This window comes from Arachis hypogaea, chromosome 11 (genome assembly GCF_003086295.3).
Source record: "Arachis hypogaea cultivar Tifrunner chromosome 11, arahy.Tifrunner.gnm2.J5K5, whole genome shotgun sequence".
NCBI lineage: Eukaryota > Viridiplantae > Streptophyta > Magnoliopsida > Fabales > Fabaceae > Arachis > Arachis hypogaea.
The window spans coordinates 112373072-112397271 of NC_092046.1; the positions used below are offsets into that span (position 1 = coordinate 112373072).

Here is a 24200-nt window from a genome sequence, read left to right on the forward strand (position 1 = left end):
AAATGACGCAAACTGGCGTTCAACGCCAGCTTCCTGCCCTATTCTGGAGTTAAACGCCAGAAACAGGTTACAACCTGGCGTTTAACTCCAAAAACAGCCTAGGCATGTGTAAAGCTCAAGTCTCAGCCCTAGCACACACCAAGTGGGCCCCGAAAGTGGATTTCTGCACTATCTATAATAGTTTACTCATTTTCTGTAAACCTCGGTCACTAGTTTAGTATTTAAACAACTTTTAGAGATTTATTTTGTACCTCATGACATTTTACACGTTTCACATTGTATTTCTGATGGCATGAGTCTCTAAACCCCATGATTGGGGGTGAGGAGCTCTGTTGTGTTTCGATGAATTAATGCAATTACTACTGTTTTTCATTCAATCACGCTTGTTTCTATTCTAAGATATTCACTCGCACTTCACCCTGATGAATGTGATGATCCGTGACACTCATCATCATTCTCACCTATGAACGTGTGCCTGACAACCACCTCCGTTCTATCTGCACTAGCTTGAGTGTGTATCTCTTAGCCTCCTGGTTCATGATCAGAGTCTTCGTGGTATAGGCTAGAATTATTGGCGGCCATTCCTGAGATCCGGAAAGTCTAAACCTTGTATGTGGTATTCCGAGTAGGATCTGGGAAGGGATGACTGTGATGTGCTTCAAACTCGCGAGTGTTGGGCATAGTGACAGACGCAAAAGAATCAATGGATTCTATTCCAACATGAGTAAGAACCGACAGATGATTAGCCGTGCGGTAACAGTGCATTTGGACCATTTTCACTGAGAGGATCGATGGTAGCTATTGACAACGGTGATCCACCAACATACAGCTTGCCATTGAAGGAGACCTGCGTGCGTGAAGAAGAAGACAATAGGAAAGCAGAGATTCAGAAGATAGAGCATCTCCAAAACCTCAATCTGTTCTCCATTACTGCATAACAAGTACTATTTAATTTATGCTTTTTACTCTTCATAAATATAATCACTCTTATCATTGATTTCCTGACTAAGAATTATAAAATAACCATAGCTTGCTTCAAGCCGACAATCTCCGTGGGATCGACCCTTACTACGTAAGGTATTACTTGGACGACCCAGTGCACTTGCTGGTTAGTGGTACGAGTTGTAAAAAGTGTGATTTACAATTCATGCACCACCTAACCCCTACCTCGATGAAGTTCACCCTTCCTCAAGAAATCGGTTCTAGCTTTCTCTTTATCTCTTCGGTCGAGGCTCCTCCTTGAGCTGGGATTTTGGAAAGCCTTAAAGGAGAATGAAAAAGAAGATCATGCTCAAGGAACTCCTAGAGTCAAGATGGTAAGGTGAAGATCACATTTGTATCTTGATGGAGGTTGGAAAGTTGGGCTCCAAGCTCTCAATCTCCTCAGTTGTTCTCTCCTCCAATCACTCTTCCTTTTTAGCTTCTAATATCTCAAATTATCCTCCCTCTCTTGTTCTCTTGTTAAAGCTTCAAAAATGAGGGTGAGCATGTCTATTTCTAGTGTGGTGAATGGTGTGGTACGTTGCCACCAAATCAAGGAAGGATGAACTTGTTTAATGGCATGTATCTCTTCATTAAATGCTTTCTAATGATTCATCATTATTGGCTAATTTATGGCTGAGATTTGGCCATTAAAAGGAGAATGGAGGGAGTGGTTCAATTGTGGTTATGTGGCTAATCTTGAGAGAGTAGTTTGATTAAGAAAAACTCAGTTCGGTTTAAGTTCGGTTAGATTTTTAATTAGGCTAAGTGTTTCGGTTCTTTATTTTTCTTTTAGATAATCTTTCTAGTGGCTTCATGAATTTAGATTGAAGATAGGTTCCTTAAAGGTTTGGCCAAATTGCTGAAGAGAGGAAAGAAAACGATTCAATAACTAAACCGTAAGATTATCGTTTTTCAAACCGTATCGGTTTAACCAATCGGTAACTGAGAAATCAACAGCAAAAAGTATCTCGACTCTGAATCAAATTTAGAATATTCTAGTAAAGATTCCATAGATGAATTTAACTCAATAGTCAAATTCATCGTTATCGGTATGGTTTTTGGCTTAGGACACGCTTTTATCTCTCACGGCATATATATTCTTTTCACTTATCAAGTCTAAATCCACCTTATTATTTTATGATGAGGTGATTCTTAGATATTTATTAAATTTCTCATCACAGAATTCTGAGATTAACTCTGTAGAGAATCAGAATGTTATATCCCACCCACCTTACAAAAAGTTTCGTCCTCGAAACTTCGAGTATATCTTAAGGGTTATAAAACCATAAAAGATCCTATCTTAACTATCCCAACAACTATCTTACGGCAAGAAAAGGTTTGATCCTAAAGGTATTCGTAAGCGGAGTCGATGGAAACTCCATATTCTCGTGTCACCACGCTACCACTACGCATCACTCACATCGGGCCATCTTGGATTCATCATTACCATTCTTGTACTATTCCTATCCCAATGTTTAATAGTCAACCGTACTTCTAAGTACAGCAGCTGCGTTCCACTCAAATGTGGTCATCGGTGTTTAAAAGTTTTATAATGGTGGTCTATCTAATAATCGCAGGTGTTGTGAGGAATCCTATATTGATAAGTTTGTCTACTTATAGTCATTCAAGTCTTATTCATTCCCAACAATCAATCAGGTCAAGTGTGAATAATTCCTGAACAAGTTCTCGTAGACGATCATGCTAAATGTATCAATGAGGATACCCTAACTACATGGGAAAACAAAAATCAGAGTATGCAACGAAGCGTAGTCAGTCCATTCCCAGGTTCTATTAAGAACGAACTGCTCTGATACCAAATTGTAACGACCTAATTTCTAGCAGGTCCGGATCACTGTTAGTTGTCAGGTGTTACTTCCCAATAGTCCTATAAAACTCCAGACTTGGTAATATTTATATATATATATATATATATATATATATATATATATATATATATATATATATATATATATATATATACACACACACACACATAAACCTATATACAGCTGACAACTTCCCAGATACTTGGTTTATATAGAAAACCCCTAAGTTGTTACTCGGACTAATAAACGAAAAGAAAATATCAACTTCTACCCCTAAAAAATGCTATAAAAGTGAGAAAAAGCTAAGTCTAAGGAATAAAGACTATCTATCCTACATTCTTTCCACAATTGAGGCATAAGTCTGTAGACCTCATCTCAAGACTAGTCTTGAGCATCTCCTGTAGGGTTCAGAAACATATGCTTCTCTGGTGCTTCTCTGAATATAACTGCAGTGGCGGCAATCAAATCGAAATCCTCCAACTGCGGGGAAAAGGAAAAAGGAAGGGGTGAGAACCTATACGGTTCCCAGTAAGGCGACACCATGAAAAAGCATCCCTCTCATGAAATCTAGAATTATGGCTCTATCGTAATAACTCGCTTGCTAAGTCTCATGGATACTTCCATATGGCGGCTCTGACATAACTCTATCTTGGCATCTTCCGTTGGGGTTAATGCCGCTCCTTATACTGTTCTCTATGACTATTGTTCCTAGTTTTACTATCTTAATATAATCTTTGGAGAAATTATAATTATAAAACTTTAAAACAGAAACAAGAATAAGAGAATAGGAAACTAACAAGAAACAGATAGCACGTAGCAGAAAGAATGAACAGTAAACAATCACAATCAAATGCGCAACAATTTATGATGCATGCCTATTCCTAGTGCAGGCCATGAGCTCATGCGTCGGTTGTCTACTACGAATCCCTACACCTACGTACTGTTGTGTCAGCAAGTGCACTAGGTCGTCCAAGTAATACTTGAGCGAGTCAGGGTCGATCCCACGAGGATTATGGTTTGAAGCAAGCTATGGTTATCTTGCAGGTCTTAGTCAAGCAGATCAGAAGGTTGTTGATTTTATGTCATATATGGAGTTTATATTAGGATTAAAATTAGTAATAGGAATAAAGCAAAAAAAGGTAGAAAATACTAATAAGAATAGGGTTAAGGATTGGAGTTACTTTGTCTTTCTGAATTAACTCTGGTATTACTATCTTCATTGCTTGTGAGTGATCTCTTCAATGGCAGGTTGTAAGTGATTGGCGCCTTTATTGAGAGGTCGTCAATACTCCTCCAGATCTGAACCCTAGGGTTAGTGTGGATCCATCTCTGCTTGAGGGTGAAGTGCGTACAGTCCATTCTCCTTAATGATCCTACTCAAAACGCCACAGACAAGGTCGGATCTTCTGGATTAGAGAATGCTGTATCATAGGGTTCTAGCCTCTACCATAGAGACCCTAATCTCCCCAAAATCGGCTGAACTAGTGTCTCGAGAAGTCCCCAACGAAGTCGTGGATTATCCGTCTGAGAGATGTATGATTTAATCTAGTGGTGCGTGCTTTCCACTGAAGTATTCACACGAACACAAGTAGACGCAGGTATTTTTTAGGCACGTTCGTCTTAATGTGATGAACAGAGCTGATTGTTCGATCATCCTATCCACCATGATGAAGTACGAATATACATCTTAGAATTAATCAAACACGGATCAAAGAAAAAACAATAATACTTTTATTAATTCATAGGACTCAGCAGGGCTCCTCCCCTTAACCTAGGAGATTTAGAAACTCATACGAAAAGGAAAATACAATGTAAAACAAAAATAATGCTGAATGGTCAAGATTGTTATTAATTACATAAATAAAATCTCTTAAATACTAAACAAATGACTAGTAAGGGTAAAACAGTCTTTTCAATGCTAAAATCCACTTCTGGGGCCCACTTAGTGAGTGTTTGGGATGAGCTTTGATAAGATCCACGTGCTATGAGGCCTCTTGGGCATGGAACGCCAGCTAGGGGGTCCTCTTTGGGCATTTGGACACTGGTCTCTGCTCTTTGGGCGCTGGACGCCTGGAAGGGGCCAGGAGGCTGGCGTTGGATGCCAGTTTTGGGCCTTCTAATCCGAAGTACATTATAGAATATTATATATTGCTGGAAATCTCTAGAAATCAGCTTTCCATATCCATTGAGAGCACTCCATTTGGACTTTTGTAGCTCTAGAAAAGATATTCCGAATGCAGGCAGGTCAGATCCGGACAGCATCTGCAGTGCTTTCTCTGTCTCTGAATCAGACTTCTGCTCCAGCTCCTCAATTTCAGCCAGAAAATACCTGAACTTGTACAAAAACACAAAAAATCATAGTAGAATCCAAAAATATGAATTTAACATGAAAACCTATAAAAACTTAATAAAACCAAATAAAACTTACTAAAAACTATATGAAAATAATGCCAAAAAGCATATAAAATATCTGCTCATCACAACACCAAACTTAAACCGTTGCTTGTCCCCAAGCAACTAAAAATATAGTAGGATAAAATGAAAATTAAGATACAACAAATCTCTAAGTTTCAAATGAAGCTTAGTCACAATTAGATGAGCGGGACTTAGTAGCTTTTTGCTTCTGAATAGTTTTGGCATCTCACTATCCATTGAAACTCAGAATGGTTAGCATCTTTAGGAACTCAGAATCTAGATGATATTATTGACTCTCCTAGTTCAGTTCTTTTTTATTCTTGAACACAGCTTTCAGAGTCTTGGCCGTGACCCTAAGCACCTTGTTTTCCAATATTACCACCGGATACAATAATGCCACAGACACTTTAACTGGGTGAACCTTTTCAGATTGTGACTCAGATTTGCTAGAGTCCCCAGATAGAGGTGTCCAAAGTTCTTAAGCACACTCTTTTTGCTTTGGACCACAACTTTAACTGCTCGGTCTCAAGCTTTTCACTTGACACCTTCACGCCACAAGCACATGGTTAGGGACAGCTTGGTTTAGCCGCTTAGGCCATAATTTTATTCCTTTGGGCCCTCCTATCCATTAATGTTCAAAGCCTTGGGTCCTTTTACCCTTGCCTTTTGGTTTAAAGGGTTACTGGCTTTTTCAATCTGCCCTCTTTTTCCTGTATTTTTGGGCAGTAATGGATTTTTCTGCTTTTATTTTTTTCTTTTTTTTTTTGCCATTTTTCTTTCTTTTTCACATGCATATAATTTTTTTCTTTTGCAACATGCTTTTTCTTTTTCTTTTTGTTGCTTTTTTCTTGCTTCAAAAATCAATTTTATAGATTTTTCAGATTATCAATAATACTTTTCCTTTTTCCTTATTCTTTTAAGAGCCAACATTCTAAAATTTCAACTTCAACTATGCACTGTTTAATCATACATTCAGAAAACAAAAGCAATGACACCACATCAACATAATTAAACTATTCTTATTTTAAACTTGAAATTCATGCATCTCTCAATTCTTTTCAAATAAAAATTTTCTTTTTAAGCAAGGTGAGAGATATATGGAACATTTTACAACTTTTTAAGACATCAATGTAAATGATCATGCAACTAGAACAGGAGAACAGACAAAACATAAGATAAAAATAGAAACATAGTAAAGGAAAGGAGGTAAAAGAGAACGAGTCCACTTTTAATGGTGGCGTCTAGTGCTCCTCCTTGAGGATCTAATGTGATGCTTGATCTCTTCAATATCACTCTTTTGCCTTTGTTGCTCTTTCCTCATAGCCCTTTGGTCTTCCCTTATGGCTCTTTGATATTCTCTTATTTCATTGAGGGTGGTAGCATACCCTTGATGCTCCATCTTCAATTGCTCTATGTTAGTGCTCAATTCTCCAAGAGAAGTTTGCCATTTATCCCAATAACTTTGGGGAGGAAAATACATCCCTTGAGGCATCTCAGGGATCTCATACTGAGGCGGTTGCACAGGCTCTTATGCATGCTCTCTGGTTTGCTCCATCCTCTTCTTAGTGATAGGCTTATCCTCACCAATAGAGATATCTCCTTCTATGACAATTCCAACTGAATTGCATAGATGATAGATGAGGTATGGGAATGCCAACCTGGCATTGGTGTGATGCTTTTCAGCTACCTTGTACAATTCTTGAGGAATCACCTCATGTACTTCTACCTCACTTCCAATCATGATGCAATGGATCATGATGCCTCTGTCAACAGTCACTTCTGACCAATTGCTAGTGAGAATGATAGAACGTTGGATGAATTCCAACCATCCTCTAGCTATGGCCTTTAGGTCAACCCTTCTTAGTTGAATAGGCTTGCCTTGGGAATCCTTTTTCCACTGTGCTCTTTTCACACAGATGTCTAAGAGCACTTGATCTGATCTCTAATCAAAGTTGACTCTCCTAGTGTAAGGATCAGGATCTCCTTGCATTAGAGGCAAGTTGAACGCCAACCTCACACTTTCCGGGCTGAAATCTAAGATTTTTCCTTGGACCATGGTGATCTAATTCCGTGGATTTGGGTTCACACTAGTGTCATGGTTTTTAGTAACCCATGCATTAGCATAGAACTTGCACCATGAGAATCCCAACATCTGAATGGGATTGGTTAGGACTTCCCAACCTCTTCTCTGGATCTCTCTTCAAATTTTCGGATACTCATTCTTCTTGAGCATGAAAGGGACCTCAGGGATCATTTTCTTCTCTGCCACTACTTCATAGAAGTAGTCTTGGTGGGCGTTGGTAATGAATCTCTCCGTCTCCCAAGATTTAGAAGGAGTGGCTACTACCTTTCCTTTCCTCTTTCTAGAGGAGTCTCCAACCTTGGGTGCCATGAATGGTCATGGAAAGAAAAAAGCTATGCTTTTCCCACACGAAACTTAAAACTTTTCTCGTCCTCAAGCAAAAATAAAGAAAAGAGAAGAATGGAGTAGAAGAAGAAGAAAATGAAGGAAGATAGAGGGAGAGAGAGGGCTCGGCCTTGTGGGTGTATAAGGGTATGAGAGGTGTGTGTATGGAGAGTTATGAAGAGGGGTATATATAGGAGGGGAGTGGTAGGGTTCGGCCATAGGGTGGGTTTTGGGTGGGAAATATGATTTTGAAGTGGGTGGGGTTAGGTAGTAATTATGATGGTTGTGGGGAAGTGGTATGGATATGATTGGGCTAAGTTTATAGGGAAATGTGTTTGGGAAAGTGTGAAAGTAAGTAGGGTAGGTAAGGTAGGTGAAGATGCTGTGGGACCTATAGGTCCCGAGAGGCTAGGGAATCCAGATTCCCTGCTTCTCTGCACTGGCGTTTAAATGCCCAGGGGCGTTGAACGCCCAGCAGGGATACCCTGGCTGGCGTTTAACTTTAACACTCCATCCAGAGTGTTCTGTTTTCACTGCTGTGAAATTCTGTCTTTGTTCTGATTGCTGCATATGATCATGACCCTAAAATAAAAGAAAATAAATAATTAACTAAGGTTGGGTTGCCTCCCAACAAGTGCTCCTTTAACGTCACTAGCTTGATGGTTAGCTCCTTACGGAGGTTAGTATGGGCTCAGATTTTTGCCCTTTACAGTGAATTTTCTTCCTGTCCTCTCATGAATGAGCTCCACATGCTCTAGAAATAGGATACGACTCACTGTATGTGGTAAGGCTGGCTTTTTAGTGAAGACAACTCTCATGCCAGGTGAGAGGCCTTTAGTTGGGACTTTCTTGTCCCTCCAACCTTTAGGTACTTTCTTCTTAGTACCTTTGTGCTTAGAGCTTGTTGATAGCTGCCCAACACCAAACTTAGAATTGATGTCTGGGTGCTCTGTAAAGCTCTGCACAGAAAGAGAGGGTTGGAACACTAGGTGTTGCACAGTTATCTCTCTTTTAGAGGGAGAACTGGGATGAGGCATCTTGAATAAGATATGATCCTCCCCTAATTGTAGGGTCAGTTCTCTCTTAGCCACATCAATGATAGCATTATCAGTGGCTAGGAAAGGTCTTCCAAGGATGACAGAGTCATCCTCATCCTCTCCAATATCCAAGACAATGCAGTTTGCAGGGATGTAGTGGTTTTCAACCTTTACCAAGACATCCTCTACTAAGCCATATGGCTTCTTCATTGTTTTGTCTGCCATCTCTAGTGAGATGTTTGCAAACTTCACCTCAATGACGCCCAGTTTCTCCATTATAGAGAGTGGCATGAGGTTGATGCTTGAACCTAGGTCACACAGAGCCTTTTCAAAGGACATGGTGCCTATGGTGCAAGGAATCAGAAAGCGTCCAGGATCTGGAAGATTTTGAGGTAGCCTCTGCTGAACCAAAGCATGGAGTTATTTGGTAAGCAGTGGAGGTTCTTCCTCCAATGGCCTTGTACTAAATAACTTGCCATTCAGCTTCATAAGAGCTCCTAGGTACCAAGCAACTTGCTCTTCCCTAGTGTCTTCATCCTCATCCGAGGATGAGTAGTCATCAGAACTCATGCACTGTTGAAGTGCATGCAAAAGAACCTCAATGGTCTTTATAGTTTCCTTTAGTTCTGGGATAGAGGGTTCTTGAGTGGGACTTAAGCACTCAAGGGGTGTGCTTTGACTGGCGTTCAACGCCAGCTCTGTGAGCTCTTTGGGCGTCAAATGCCCTTGTTGTCCACCCTTACTGGCGTTAAACGCCAGTTCCTCTAGCATTCTGGGCATTGAACGCCCAGCAGGGATGTCCTTGCTGGAGTTCAACGCTAGCTTCCCTGGGTTTGTAGGCGTTGAACACCTAGCGAGGGGTTCCTCACTGGCGTTCAGCGCCAGAATGGTTGCATGGTTGGGCGTTGAACGTCCAGTGAGGGGTTCCTCACTGGCGTTCAGCGCTAGAAAGCCTGCCTGGTTGGGCGTTGAACGCCCAGTGAGGGGTTCCTCACTGGCATTCAGCACCAGGCTTGCTGCCATTATGGGTGTTGAACGCCCAGTGAAGGCTTCTTCACTGGCGTTCAACACCTTCCCATTCTCCTCAGATTCGGCCTCTACCTCCATGGTTATGGCCTTACACTCTTCTCTAGGATTCACCTCAGTGTTACTGGGAGGAGTTTCAGAAGGAATCTCAGGGATCCTCTTGCTCAGTTGACCAACTTGCACCTCCAAGTTTGTAATGGAGGACCTTGTTTCATTTATTAAACTATGAGTAGTCTTAGAGAGGCTGAAAACCAGAGTTACTAATTCAGAAAGGCTCTACTTAGAGGTTTCCATATTTTCTTGAGAAGATGGGAATGGTGGTCTGTTATTGAACCTATTTTGGTTCCTACCACCTTGATTGTTATTGAAACCTTGCTGAGGTCTCTGTTGATTCTTCCATGAAAGGTTAGGATGGTTCCTCCATGAAGGATTATAGGTGTTTTCATAGGGTTCTCCCATGTAATTCACCTCCTCCATGGTGGGTTGATCAGGATCATAAGCTTCTTCTTCAGAAGAAGCTTCTGAGTATTGCCAGCTACAGTTTGCATTCCAGTCAGATGCTGGGAGATCATATTGACTTGCTGAGTCAAGATCTTATTCTGAGCCCATATGACATTCAGAGTTTTAATTTCATGAACTCCTTTCTTCTGAGGGATCCCATGGTTTAAAGGATTCCTTTCAGAAGTATACATGAATTGGTTATTTGAAACCATTTCAATGAGTTCTCTTGCTTCTGCTAGTGTTTTCTTCAAGTGGAGGGATCCACTTGCAGAGCTATCCAATAAAATTTTGGATATCTCAGACAAGCCATCATAGAACACGTCTATGATGGACCATTCTGAGAGCATGTAAGGAGGACATCTCCTAATCAGTTGCTTGTATCTTTCCCAAGCTTCATAGAGGGATTCACCTTCTCTTTATCTGAAGGTTTGAACTTCCACTCTAATCTTGCTCATCCTTTGAGGAGGAAAGAATTTAGCTAGAAAAGCATTAACCAGCTTTTTCCAAGAGTCAAGACTCTCTCTTGGTTTGGCATCCAACCATAGCTTAGCTTTGTCTCTTACAGCAAAAGAAAAGAGCATAAGCTTGTAGACTTCAGGATTAACTCCATTAGTCTTTACAGTATCACAGATCTGTAAGAATTCAGCTAAGAACTGATGAGGATCTTCCTTTGGAAGTCTATGGAACTTGCAGTTCTGCTGTAGAAGAGAGACTAACTGATACTTAAGCTCAAAATTGTTAGCTCCAATGGCAGGTACAGAGATACTCCTGCCATAAAAGTCAGAGGTAGGCATGGTGAAGTCACCAAGAACCTTTTTGGGCTCCTCTTGAGGTTCGGCCATGTCTCCCAGTTCTTGTTCAAAACTTTCTGAAAGGTCTCTTCCGGAGTGTTATGCTTTAGCTTGTTGTAAATGCCTCCTTGCATAGAGTCTTCTCAGGTTCAGGATCAGGAGTTAAGAGGGGTTCTTTATCCTTGTTTCTGGTCAGAAACAAGAAAGGAAGAGAAAGAAGAGAAGAAGCTTTTTGTGCCAATTAGCAAGAAGCTCCTCCTTAAAGTGAGACATGAAGAGAGAAGAGAGAAATAAAAGTGAAAATGGAAGAAAAGAGAGAGATAAAAGTCGAATGATATGAGTACAGATGAGAAGAAGTATAAATAGAAAAAGTAAATAAGAATTAAAAATATTTTTGTTTTTATTTTATTTTATAATTACATTTGAAAATTAAGTTAATTAATTTAAAATGATTTATAATGTAGTCATGTATTAACCTTTTTTTTTTTTTTGCCAGAGCTTCAATTGTTAGATGAGAAGATCATGAACTTGACACTTGCAAAGCTTCATGACAGAATGCAAAGTAATGGAAGGTCTCTTAAAGAGTTTGTGTGTATGCCTTACCCGTCATTAGATGATGTCCATGTTTTAGAGGATCACTTAGTATTATTGGATGAACTTAATTTTGATCGTTCTTTACTTACTCAACAATACATACAATCGCTAAACACCATGACAGATGAACAATGAACTGCATTTGACATTATCATTGATTCTGTAAATAATGATCGTGGTGGGTTTTTCTTTTTATATGGTTATGGAGGAACTGGGAAGACATTCATACGGAGGACTCTTTCTGCTTATTTAAGAAATGGTGGGAACATTGTTCTTAATGTTGCTTCAAGTGGCATTGCTTCTTTATTACTTCCTAATGGTCGTACTGCTCACTCAAGATTCAAGATACCATTAAGCATAAACGAGGATTCTGTTTGCAACATAAAGCAAGGCACTCCTCTTTCTAAGCTGATATGTAAGGCAAAGCTTATTATATGGGATGAGGCTCCAATCTTAAGCAAGTTTTATTATGAAGCTCTTGACAAGTCTATGAAAGATATTCTTAGATTTGAGCCATCATTTAATGCAGACCTTCCCTTTGGTGGCAAAGTTGTTGTACTTGGTGGAGACTTCGGGCAGATTCTTCCGGTAATACCAATGGGCTCGCATCAAGACATAGTGCAAGCATCCATTAGTTCTTCTTATCTATGGCAATTTTGCATAGTCTTAAAGCTTTCAAAGAATATGAGACTTACTGTTGGAGGTACTATTGAAGTTGATAATGATCTCAAAGAGATTGCACAATGGTTAATTCAAATTGGTGATGGGTTGGCAGGTGATTCAACAGATAGTGAGTCTGAGGTAGTCATCCCTAAAGACATTCTAATTAATGATACTGGTGATGGGTTTTAGAATTTAGTTACATTTGTCTACCTAGATTTATTGTTGAACTTGGATAACATGATTACTTCAAGGAGCGCACAATTCTAGCACCTACACTTGAAGTTGTGCATGATGTCAACAACCCGGTAATGGAATACATTGATGCTGATGAAAGAGTGTATCTTAATTCGGACTCGTTGTGTGATGAAGAGGGCAACATGGAATATGAGATGGATGCTATCAAAACTGATGTGTTGAATTCGATAAATTGCTCATGCTTACCTAACCATCAGTTGAAACTCAAAGTTGGTGTATCTGTTATGTTGTTGAGGAATATAGACCAAAGCAATGGACTTTGTAATGGTACTCGATTACAGGTTCAAAGATTAGGTAATCATATAATTGAATGTAATATCTTGACAGGTGACAAGTGTGGCAAAATAGTTCTGATTCCACGGATGAATATATTGCTTAACAATGAAACTCTTTTATTCAGGTTCCAACGAAGACAGTTTCCTCTTGTAGTCTCCCTTGCAATGACCGTCAATAAATTCCAAAGTCAAACTCTAAGTATAGTGGGGTTATACTTACCCAAACCTGTTTTTACGCATGGTCAATTATATGTTGCTTTGTCTAGGGTCAAGTCTAAAAAGGGCTTGAGAGTTTTAATAAAGAACAATGGTTCACTGAGTGATGGTTCTACCTTGAATGTTGTGTATAGGGAGATTTTTCATAATCTATGACTCGGAGCTTTAAATTTTTTATGTGTAGAGAAATCTCTATTTGTATGATTCAGTATTATTGATTAGTAAATTGTGGATGACATTTTTAAGTCGAAGGCTTGATATTTTTAATTAGGTGGTTCAATGTTTAATAGGAAGTTATTAGGTAACTCTATCTAATGCTGAACCTATTTCTTTGTTGATTGTTTAGCAAATATATGAAATTTCGGTTTTGGTATGTAACTTGATATGAAGAAACTTCTTTACATTAGTAATGAATATGAAAGGAATGATTTTCGGTTTTTCATTTATGCTGAAAAATTCGTATATGTTAATTTAATTCGATTTAGGGTAGACGTTATGATATTTGTGCATAATGTTATTTGATTATGATACACACTATATTATATATAAATGATGTATTTTTTAATTCCAGTACTGAACATTTTCGATGCATCGCACGAATCATTCACTAGTTAGACTAATTAAAGACTAGCAATTATAGGTTAACAACTTTTTACAACTATTGTGTAAATAATCATCTAAAAAATAAATGAGTCGATTATTGCGTAAAATAGTTATATTTTATATGCATTAAAATTAAATTTTGAACTTAAAATCTCTTATTTAAAGTGTAGAATACCTATTATTTTAAGTTTTTAACTAATTTTATATTTTTATTATTACTCATATTTATTAAATTAAAAAAGACTAATTTTAAATTTTAAATTTAATATATTACTGGCATTAATTAAACTGAGTTAATTTATAAAATAGCATAGTCAGAAGTCAGCATAAAGTGAAGGTACGTAAAAGAAAAGCTACAAGGACATGAATCATGTCCAGCATTTGATTTGTGGCTGTAAGAGGTACTATGGCCCCCTGTTCCGTACTGGATCATGTAATGAGAGAGAGTAGAGAGAAAGAGATAGCACGCAGTAGCAAAGCAAAGCAATAATGGGAGTGAGACGATGGTTTTGTTCATGGATTCCGTTTCTGGCGATGGTGATTGTGGAGTGCCTTGACGTTGGGTTGACCACACTTAGCAAAGCAGCCATGTCAAGAGGGATGAGCCACTTTATTTTTGTTGTCTACTCAAATGCTCTTGCCACTTTGATCCTCCTCCCTTCTTCTTTCTTCATCAACAGGAACAGGTACCTGTCTTTTCATCTCATCTTCACTGATTCCATCTCTACCTAATTCTCTTCCTTTCCTTTGTTTTGCAGAACTACAACACCACCTCTTTCTTTCTGGCTTCTTTGCAAATTCTTCCTCCTTGCCCTTGTTGGGTATGCCCCAAAAGTAGCTAAAACATAATATTTTTGGGAATTGCTCTTATATCTTTGGTTTCTCATTCAGTGATTATATCTTTTGTTGCTGAGATATACATTGCAGCATAACTGTGATGCAGAATTGTGTTTTCACTGGCATAAGCTACAGCTCTCCCACTCTTGGATCTGCTATGAGCAACTTGACTCCAGCAATTACTTTTTTGCTGGCTGTCATATTCAGGTAACTAATTACAGGGGGCATACATCTACGCATTGCAACTAGATTTTGTCACTACCATGAAATTTGAAAACCATTATAGGATGGAGAAATTTGAAATTAGGAGCTCCATAAGCCAGATGAAGATGCTGGGAGCCGTGGTGTCCATATCAGGAGCATTACTCGTCACCCTTTACAAGGGAAGTCCGATTGCTGGCTTTCAAATTCAACCATTACAACAAATGCTTACAGAGACTACCAATTGGATCATTGGTGGCCTCTTTCTTGCCATTGCATCTACATCCCTTGCAATCTGGAATATTGCTCAGGTCATTATTTTATGTCGTCGTTACTTGTTCGTACATCTTTGAATCAATATATTATATTTGATTTGGTTAGGTGAATTTGTAGGCAGCAATTCTTAAAGGATACCCGTCTCAGTTGACCATTATAGCCTTCTACTGCCTGTTTGGAACCATCCAATGTGCAATACTTTCCTTGATCGTAGTCAGAGATCCAAATGCCTGGAAACTAAGGCCTGACATTGAGCTCACCACCATATTCTATTCAGTAAGCATATGTACTTACTACTTAGCAACCAAAGACAACAAAAAATAAAGAACATAAATAAGATATAAATATTCACTGCAAAAGCTTCTTATGTGGAAAACAATATTGCAGGCAATTTTCGGAAGTGTGGTCACTTTTTCTGTATTGACCTGGTGCATAAATAAAAAAGGGCCAGTATTTGTAACCATGTTCAAGCCTTTGGGGATTGCAATTGCTGCATTCTCAAGTGTTGTCTTCCTTGGTGAAACACTTCCTGTTGGCAGGTAACTCAATATATATAATCTATTAACTTCGCAATAATGGATATGAGATATGACTTTTTGGACAGGGCATATTCATAGCTGTTCAGGTATTATATAAATATCAACTTTATCGATATCAATTTCAATGTTAACTACTTTGTGTTTCTACTCTACTTTTCAGGACTATTGGTTTGATGGTAATCATCATCGGATTTTACACAGTACTTTGGGCACAATCCAAAGAAGAAATTGGAGAAGGCATCGATGTAGATAGACAATCATCCCTGTCTGCACAAGCAAGTCCTCTACTAGAGTCACCATGAAAGCAATGTTTTAGGCACAACCACTGATCCAAGTTGAATATAATTCAACAGATATCACTTATGAAAGAACATATCTTTTTCTCAGGAAAATTTTACCAATTTATCGTTCTATTTTGTATTACCCCTCAGGTAAGTCAAAAAAAGACATTACATTGGTGAAACGAATGAAAACTCTACATTGCTCACCTCCCTCAATTAAAAAAAAAAACTAAATGTCCCGCAAGACAGTTGTAAATCCTGCTAAGCTATCTACTATCCTTTGCAAAAAATGCAGTTTTCCTAGTCGGTCCCCATTGAGGTATTCACACTAGAATAACACTCGCAATACTGTGTAGGGAAAACAAAATCTACCAACTAACAAAATGTTAAGCGCGGCCTACACATGAAACAGAAGCCTGATCATGACTTCAGATCATCGGACATTGCTGAGGGAATGCAGTGGGTTGAAAGTATGTCTAGAGTAGCTGCCTTTGCAGTCTTTGTGCGAAGAACCACAATCTGCATAGATTATTAGTCAATATAAGAGATAAAGCCATAATTCACCTATAAAAAAAGGGGGCACTTAAAACAGAGAGGGGGATGGAGATGGCCACCTGTTCGTAGTCTAGATTAAATTGCAGGTATTCATCGTTGCAGCTCTCTACCATATTGGCCAAGCTCTTGAGATTTTTCACAGGTTTACCATTAAAAGCAAGGACCTTAACAAATATAAAGAATACAGGGACGTGAACAATTAAGAGGTTATCGTGATATATCTATTGACGGGCAAATCCAAACAAACAGAAAAACAGAATATAGCCATTACAAACCTGGGTGTTGACAATCTCTTCATATCCAATATTGATATCAGCCACCAACACCTTTAATGTATCAAAGAGATAGTCAAACTTGATCAGATCTATGAAGCACATAAATAGATATGGAATAAAGAACAAACATGACATAAGTACTCAGATGCAACACTGTTTGAAATATACAACTGTAGTATAAAATATAAAGTTGAGACTAAATTAGCATTCATAAAACTTTAAATTAAAAGAGATGAATATTTTTTTGGATAAAAATAAGAGAGATGATAATAACTTTCATGTTAGCATAAATTCTTTCAAATCAATACTAAAATGAAGTTATCTATTTGATTGTTATAGAATTTCCATTTATATAGGCATGCAAGTTTGAAGCCAAAACTTGTAAATTTGGAGTATCTAAAATATATCCGAGAAGTACCTTACATGATGTGCCAACCTACAATGAGATACTTACGAGAAACGAAAGCAGAAAAGACTCCAAAAGATCGTACCTGAGAAACCACAACAAGTTGTTCATCTGGCGATTGCGGCATTGAATGCAGCAGTTTATCCAAAAGTTTGACAGGAGCTTCATACTCATAATCCTTTCCATACTGTTCATATATGAAAATGAGTTGGAAACGTATGGCTCAATAAGGACCTCAGGCATGTGTATGTTCTATTTGCTTAAGTAAGAAAGTAATACAGTCAGTGGAACCACATTACTCGGTGTTAGAATTTCATCAACGCAGTTCACTATATAGTTATAGCATAACATTTCAAAAAGTCACAAATAATATTATAACTTTGAAAGATCTCATTCATCTTCAGTTTACACAATATTGAACAATTTCCTCCTCAGGCAAATATGATACAAATTAAAATAGCCAAGCTAGATTAAATTTATCCAGAACAGTCAGTATCAGACATTTAAATACCACTTGAGATAAGAAATAGAAAGAACAACCATATAATATACTAAATATAAGCAATAGTAGAACCTAGATAGAAAACAGTAGAATTATAAAAGATAAGGATGTTGAATTAACCACAAACCTCAGATCGAAGATATGGAACTGAAACGGTCGTAAAAACAAATCCTGCAATGATATAATATGAAGGAGGCCTGCCCTTGGTGTGTGCTGGAATTAGTCTTCTATGACTATCGAGTTTAATGTCAAAATTGAGGACCTCTGAATTTCTTAATACTTTAATTACAGCATTATCACCAGTATATTTCTGGGATATGAGGTAACTGAAACCAATGCGCTCCCCATGGCGAAATGGAACTGAAAATTACACCAGAAGTACAAGGCATTATATGACAGAATGAGACAAAAAGTAAACACTTCACAGATATGCACTTGGACTTGATGTTAAAAACTTGGTGTGTGTTTGGGAAAGCTATGCATTCAAAATTATTTTAACAATCAATATATAGGCATAGTATATCTTTTTATTAATCACTTATTGACTTTCTTAGTCATGAAACAGGTAACTTATATAATGACTGTAATACTACTAATATGTGAGATAAAACTGTGGAGAGGTGACATGTTATATAAATGTTGTCATTGTTCCTGAAAGAGCCCGTGTTTGCCACCACGTGGTCATAGTTGCTATCAGAAACAAAACTGTAGCTTCTCTCGGAAGATTCTTTACTACTAGTAAACAAAGTGCACTTTAGCAAAATACATGCCAGACGATAATAGTACGGAAAATTGTATGATGAAACTAAAGGACTCACCTGTTCCATCATTGGCAATATCAACCCCATCAAAGCTAAGAATAACATCTGATGCCTTCAAAACCTTGGATTCTGGAGCAGTAGGATCAACTCTTCTAATCCGCACACCTTTCTGGTCAGTTCTCATGCCTGTTGCCATTCTTAGATCAGGATTTTCCATCTTCTGCCACTCAACCCCAAGAACAGGGAACCCTAACAGCAAATCAAGAACAAAAAGGTATAAATAAATAGAACTTCAATGCTCAAATTCCACAATGCTCAATGGAACAGTTTGTATGAGTGAAATCTGCATCTTAGAACATAGCATCATCTTACCAGTGTATCTTCCATTTCTCTCATAATCCTGGATGAAATGATTGATCACTGGTGTTGGAATAACATAACCTATATTCTCCGCATCTTCGTGCTTGAGGGACTGAAATGCAATGCCCACACAGTTTCCTTTATCATTAAATGCAGGTCCACCGGAATTGCCAGAATTTATAGCAGCATCTATCTGTAAAATTATCCTTGATTAGGGAAAACTAGGAAATGCTAAATGAAATCAAACTTATGGTTATCAAACTCTCAAATTAAGTCCCCAAATCAATTTCTTGCTCACGCATGTACTATTTCAGCCAAAATTTCGTCTCTCAAGTATGAAAACATGGAATTTCACAAGAAAACTTTTTAATTAGCCTTCCAAATTTGAAGATATGATATTTTGACTTCATACACTCATTATGGATTACATTTTTTATTATTTTAATTTTTATATAATATTTTATATTTTCTTTTCTTTTATAATGATGTTAAAAATGAAATTTTGACATATTTGTTTTATCAAGATTTTATTTTACCATAATCGGATTAGAAAATATAAATACTTTTTCATTATAATATAAACTCTTATTAGTTTAGGTAATAAAAAAATAAAAACAAACACACACACGCGCGCCATAACAAGATGAATTTGGAAGCTCAATCGTTTCAGCCTAACCTGTAAACCTAGAAGTTCAGTCGAACCATGGACATAAGATAGGATCTCAATGCGTGATACAACACCACTGGTTACGGAAATAGTATCACCACCAATTGGGTATCCCACAACAGTGACTGCATCCTGAAGTGCAGGCAAATTCCCAAACTCTACAGGTGACATCCCTTGCCAGAACTCATCATCATCAACTGCGAGCATGGCTGCAAGTATATTAATCAAATAGATTAATTTGAATTCATATTAGCAAGTTAAGATAAAACCCATCCTTCAATGCTTTACGCATAGAAAATTAGAAATCCCATCCCCCCCCCCCCTGGCTCTCTCTTTTCTATTACTAGTTCTATAAAGGAGCTGCACCCCACACTATTTATGTCTTACAAATTACTACTCATCCACTCCTTTTGGAACATTCAAGGTCAATAAGTTAAAGTTGTTACACAATTAAACAAATTAATCATGCTTTACTATTGCGCGTGCAGAAGGATCCAGTATTTTTACTTTACAATCAGCAAAACAACAACAACAATGCTCTCCTAAGCTCGCGAGATGGAGTTAGTGACAATGACAAAATGCGCTACCATAAATCATGTCTATATTCAAACCATTAACATAATAACATCCAAATGTCTTTTCATGGTTTCTCCTATGGTATTTCCATGTCTGTCTCTACCTCAGTACCTCTAGCCATTAGACTATCCACCATCTCATCTAGTCTCCTTACTATTTATACCGGCCTTTTTCACACATGTATAAAGTACCAAAGATATGATTCTACCATGCTTTTCACAATAAGCACTACACCAAATATCTCTCTAATGCATTGATTCCTAATTCTATCCATCCAGTGTGTCCAGTCAGCTAACATAAAATCATCGTTTGTGAATCAATAAGCTTATAATTATTGTTAGTTTTCTACCATCCACCATTAAATTTCATGCAAAATCACTCATCTAGTAGCTTAGCGGTATCTATCTAAATAAACAACACGGGGTGCACAAAATCGAAGCAAGTCAGCGTGCAAAAATTTAACAAATCAAAAACTCCAAAAACGAATTCTTTTCAAAATGAATAAGAACATTACCAATGTCGCACTCGGTTCCAATGGCTAGAACTGTGGCTAAGTACTTAGTATCCGAGCCACGCTTCTTGACCTTAACCTGCGTGTAATGCTCCACCGAATGAGCGTTCGTCAGCAACCTCCTCCCGCCGATCACGAACCCGCTGCTGCTAGAGCTGTACTGCCTCTTCCGCTGCCACGGCAGAGAGAAATTCGGCTCCGTGTGAACGCAGAAAACCTTCACCACCGAGTCCATCGCCGGCACCACTCGACCAGGAACTACGTTCTCCCACACGGGGTCCTCCTCCATTGCCTCAGCCGCCGGGGGGACCTCGACGGCGCCGTTGGCATCGACTGGGGGACGGGAGGATTGGCGGCGTCCCGGCCTGTCGGACTGGTGGGGGACTTTCTTGGGGCGGCCAGGGCGGCGACGTTGGTGCGGGGAAGCAGTAGTGTCCATGAGGTTGACGTTGGCGACGGAGAAGACGTCGTCAATGGTGGAAGGGGCGGCGGTGGCGGCGTTAGGGGCGGTGGTGGAAGGTGAGCCTAGGGTTTCGGAGGCGGAGGTGGGGGTTTTGGATTTCCGACCTCTCTTACGTTTGTCTCCCATTTGTGTTGTTGTGTTGTTGTGTTTTTGTGTTCAAAACACAAATGAAATGAAATGAAATGAAATGAAACCAAGGAGGGAATCCAAACTAAACTGAATTGGTTTGATTTGATTTTTGTTTTTTCCAAATTTCGAAGGTGCTGGACTGGAAGTGGAACAGCTTAATGCCTCAATTCAAGACTCATTTTCCTTAAACAAACTCGTTAAGAATTATTTATTAAGAATTTTATTTTTGTTACACAATTTTATATGTATATCAACAAATATGTTCTGTATTAAGCCCAAGGCCCGTGAAACGTTCAAAAGATCGTTGCTTTGATGTGAATTGTGAAATAAAGTCATTAAAATGAAATCGCGGAAATTAAGGGTAACATATCCACGAGTAGCATTAATACCATATTAAGAGAGGCTTTATGACCATAAAGACGAAATCAAAGGCGTTAAACCGTTATATAACGATAATACTATAAATGATACCAAGAATACAAAAGAGATTGACATAATTTTTTAATGGTCAATTTTACGGTACTTATGAATTAGTATTTAAATTTTATTTAATTTATTTTTTATAGTAAATTTTAATTTTTTAATTATTTATTTTTATATTTTTTAAATTAAATATTAATTTTTAACTTCTTTTAATAAGTATGTATTATTTTTTAGGCATCATAGTATTTATCTTTTTTAATTTTTATTATATTTTAAATTTGACTTATTACTCATTTAGGTAACGTTTGTTTTAAAGTATTAAAATAAAGATTAGAGATTGAGATTCGGTATCATCTATTCTATTATATAAAAACTAGTGTATGAACCCGTGCTCAGTATAGAAAAAATTATAAAAGTAAAAAACAAATTATATGTTTGGATATTTTAAAAAAAATATACAAAATAATTATTATGTTAAGAAATTTATAAAATTATTATCAAAATCAAAATTTAACTTAAAAATAGTGAGTAATAATCATTTTATATTTTTTTAAGTAAACTAATTATGCATTGATACGGAATTTAAAATAAAATTAAAATATTTATATTAGAATCCTACTTTTTCAAAGACTTCTCTATAAACAACATTGATGGTTGAATTTGTAGACATTCTTACGTGATTCATAAGTAAAACTTTTAAACATCTCTTACTCTTAACTCTTGAAAGTGCTACATATAGTTGGCCATGTGTAAAAACTGGTTTGGGCAAGTACAATCCAACATGAGATAAAGTTTGTCCCTAAGACTTATTAATTGTCATGGCAAATGATACTATTATGGGAAATTATTTTTGTTGGAATCTAACTGGGACGGTTTCATTTGTTGGTACCATATTCATTCTTGGAATCAAAGCAATATGACCAACATTGTTACCCGTTAAGACTTTACATTCTTTGACATGATTTTCAAACTTACTAACTTGTAGTATTGTACCATTACAAAGACCACTGGATTGGTCAATATTCCTCAATAACATCACCGGGACACCAACTTTGAGTATTAATTTATGTGGAGGCAAACCAGAGCAATTTATACTATTCAGTAATTCAGGATCATAGAAATCTAGTTGACTCTATATTCCCTTCATCCATACAAATCGAATCCGAACTAAGATATAATTTTTTCCCTCAAGGAATGATAGCCATCATATGGTTGTTGACCTCTTCAACCATGTCCACCTAGTACAACCAGTTTTCCTCCAAAGGGAAAATCTTTGTTATATGTTGGAGAAAATCTCATGATATCACCTAAGCATTTATCAAGCGCTTCATAGCAGTACCTACTAACCATTGGAGCCTCATCCCAAATTATAAGTTTGACTTTCAACAGCAGCATTGCTTGAAGGGAACCAGGTCTGATGTTACATACAGAATCCTCAGTTATATTTAGCGATATTTTGAACCTTGAGTGTGCCATTCTTCCATTGGGAAGAAGTAAAGATGCAATACCACTTGAAGCAATGTTTAACATAATATCACCCCTTGAGCGAATCTCAGCAGACATAAGGTTCCAGAGAAATGTTTTTCCAGTACCTCCATGACCATACACAAAGAAAAAACCCTTCATCACAATACACAACTGTAACAATTTTATCGAATGCATATTTCTGTTCAGGTGTTGCGATGGCTAACATGTCTAAGGCATTTTTCTTTAAATCATCCCTGTTAAAGTTTAGCTCTTCCCTGATAATCCTTTCGGTTAACAAAGAACTATCAACTTCTGTTGCTAAAGGCATAGGAGGATAGTCTTTCAAGGTTTTACCATAGGAATGAAAGATCTTGTCTATATCCATTAAGCACATCTGATTAATCTCATCATCTGACATGGTTAACTCTGCATATTATACGATACTATAAAAAATTCAATCAAACTAAAAATGATCAATAATGGAGAACTTTTATAATTGCAATTATAAAAACTCACCCCTCATGTTCATCACGGTTCTCTGTCGATACAAAATATCATCTGAGAGTTCATTCCAACATCTATCTATTTCAGACATGTTCTGGTCTTGAGATATTGTTGGATGTTAATAGAATGACAAATAACCTTCTAACATATGATCCTGAGGCCCACGAGCTTGCTTCCTTAATTGCATCCATGAATTCTCTGTCATCTTGCAATAATCCAAGGACGAAGCATGCATCTCTATACATAGCATAAATTGTTTCTCCTACTGTTCTTATATCTCAAAAATTCATACATCCTCTTTGAGTATTCAAGAGAAGTCGTTATTAATATTCTTCGGTATTTGCTGCAAAAAACTTGGTTAAAATCCCACTTTTAAATTGCTAAATGGATTAGGTTATGCGATTTCAATTATTATGTAGCTACACATCCGCATAAGATTAATTTTTCTAAAAAATATAGAACAATTCTAAAATTGTATAATCTATATATTATAACTGCTGAAAGTTATTTGAACATTTGTTTTTTAGTGTAGATAAATCGAATAAAATAGACGTGGGGTACATGATGTTAAGATTTTAAATTTAAATCATCAAATAAATAAGATCAAAATTGAATATAAACTCATCATTACCTGCAGATACATGAGTCAACCTTCCAATTGCGAAGCCTTGCCTTTGAGGAAACCACTTTGAAGCATCGTCCTTCCAAACAAACTTGGTTAGAAACTCAGCATAAGTCAGACTTCGAGTATAGAGATATGACATGTCCACTGCCATCCATCCCAAAAACATGGAGTTGAGATATTGCTCTTTCGACGATATCATTCACATTAGAAGTTTCACTATAAACCACAAGTTGTTCATCCTCCAAATGG

The 24200-nt window shown here is 37.5% G+C and overlaps 2 protein-coding genes across 2 annotated transcripts; one reads left to right on the forward strand and one right to left on the reverse strand.

Moving 5' to 3' along the window:
* Positions 1–13903: 13903 nt before the first annotated feature.
* LOC112722378 (WAT1-related protein At3g28050) lies at positions 13904–15933 on the forward strand. Its single transcript, XM_025773378.3, has 7 exons — positions 13904–14279; positions 14352–14414; positions 14521–14637; positions 14717–14942; positions 15025–15183; positions 15295–15446; positions 15607–15933. The coding sequence occupies exons 1-7, from the start codon at positions 14083–14085 to the stop codon at positions 15746–15748; spliced, it is 1056 nt and encodes a 351-aa protein (XP_025629163.1). The 5' UTR covers positions 13904–14082; the 3' UTR covers positions 15749–15933.
* LOC112722377 (protease Do-like 9) lies at positions 15807–21289 on the reverse strand. The gene is made up of 9 exons (XM_025773377.3): positions 20344–21289; positions 19263–19462; positions 18599–18779; positions 18284–18475; positions 17593–17825; positions 17049–17150; positions 16558–16608; positions 16342–16446; positions 15807–16246 (listed from the first exon to the last, which is right to left on the reverse strand). Exons 1-9 carry the CDS (start codon positions 20927–20929, stop codon positions 16148–16150), a joined length of 1749 nt encoding a protein of 582 aa, XP_025629162.1. The 5' UTR covers positions 20930–21289; the 3' UTR covers positions 15807–16147.
* Between the last annotated feature and the right edge of the window lie 2911 nt (positions 21290–24200).

What these genes read in the sequence shown, in the direction of transcription:
- LOC112722378 (XM_025773378.3), top strand. Translation starts at nt 14,083, where the DNA reads ATGGGAGTGAGACGATGGTTTTGTTCATGGATTCCGTTTCTGGCGATG. An exon ending in TTCCTCCTTGCCCTTGTTGG is followed by an intron (nt 14,415 to 14,520) that starts GTATGCCCCAAA and finishes TATACATTGCAG; the next exon opens with CATAACTGTGATGCAGAATT. An exon ending in TCACCACCATATTCTATTCA is followed by an intron (nt 15,184 to 15,294) that starts GTAAGCATATGT and finishes ACAATATTGCAG; the next exon opens with GCAATTTTCGGAAGTGTGGT.
- LOC112722377 (XM_025773377.3), bottom strand. Translation starts at nt 20,929, where the DNA reads ATGGGAGACAAACGTAAGAGAGGTCGGAAATCCAAAACCCCCACCTCC. An exon ending in AAGAGATTGTCAACACCCAG is followed by an intron (nt 16,447 to 16,557) that starts GTTTGTAATGGC and finishes ATATTTGTTAAG; the next exon opens with GTCCTTGCTTTTAATGGTAA. An exon ending in TTAATCTAGACTACGAACAG is followed by an intron (nt 16,247 to 16,341) that starts GTGGCCATCTCC and finishes TAATCTATGCAG; the next exon opens with ATTGTGGTTCTTCGCACAAA.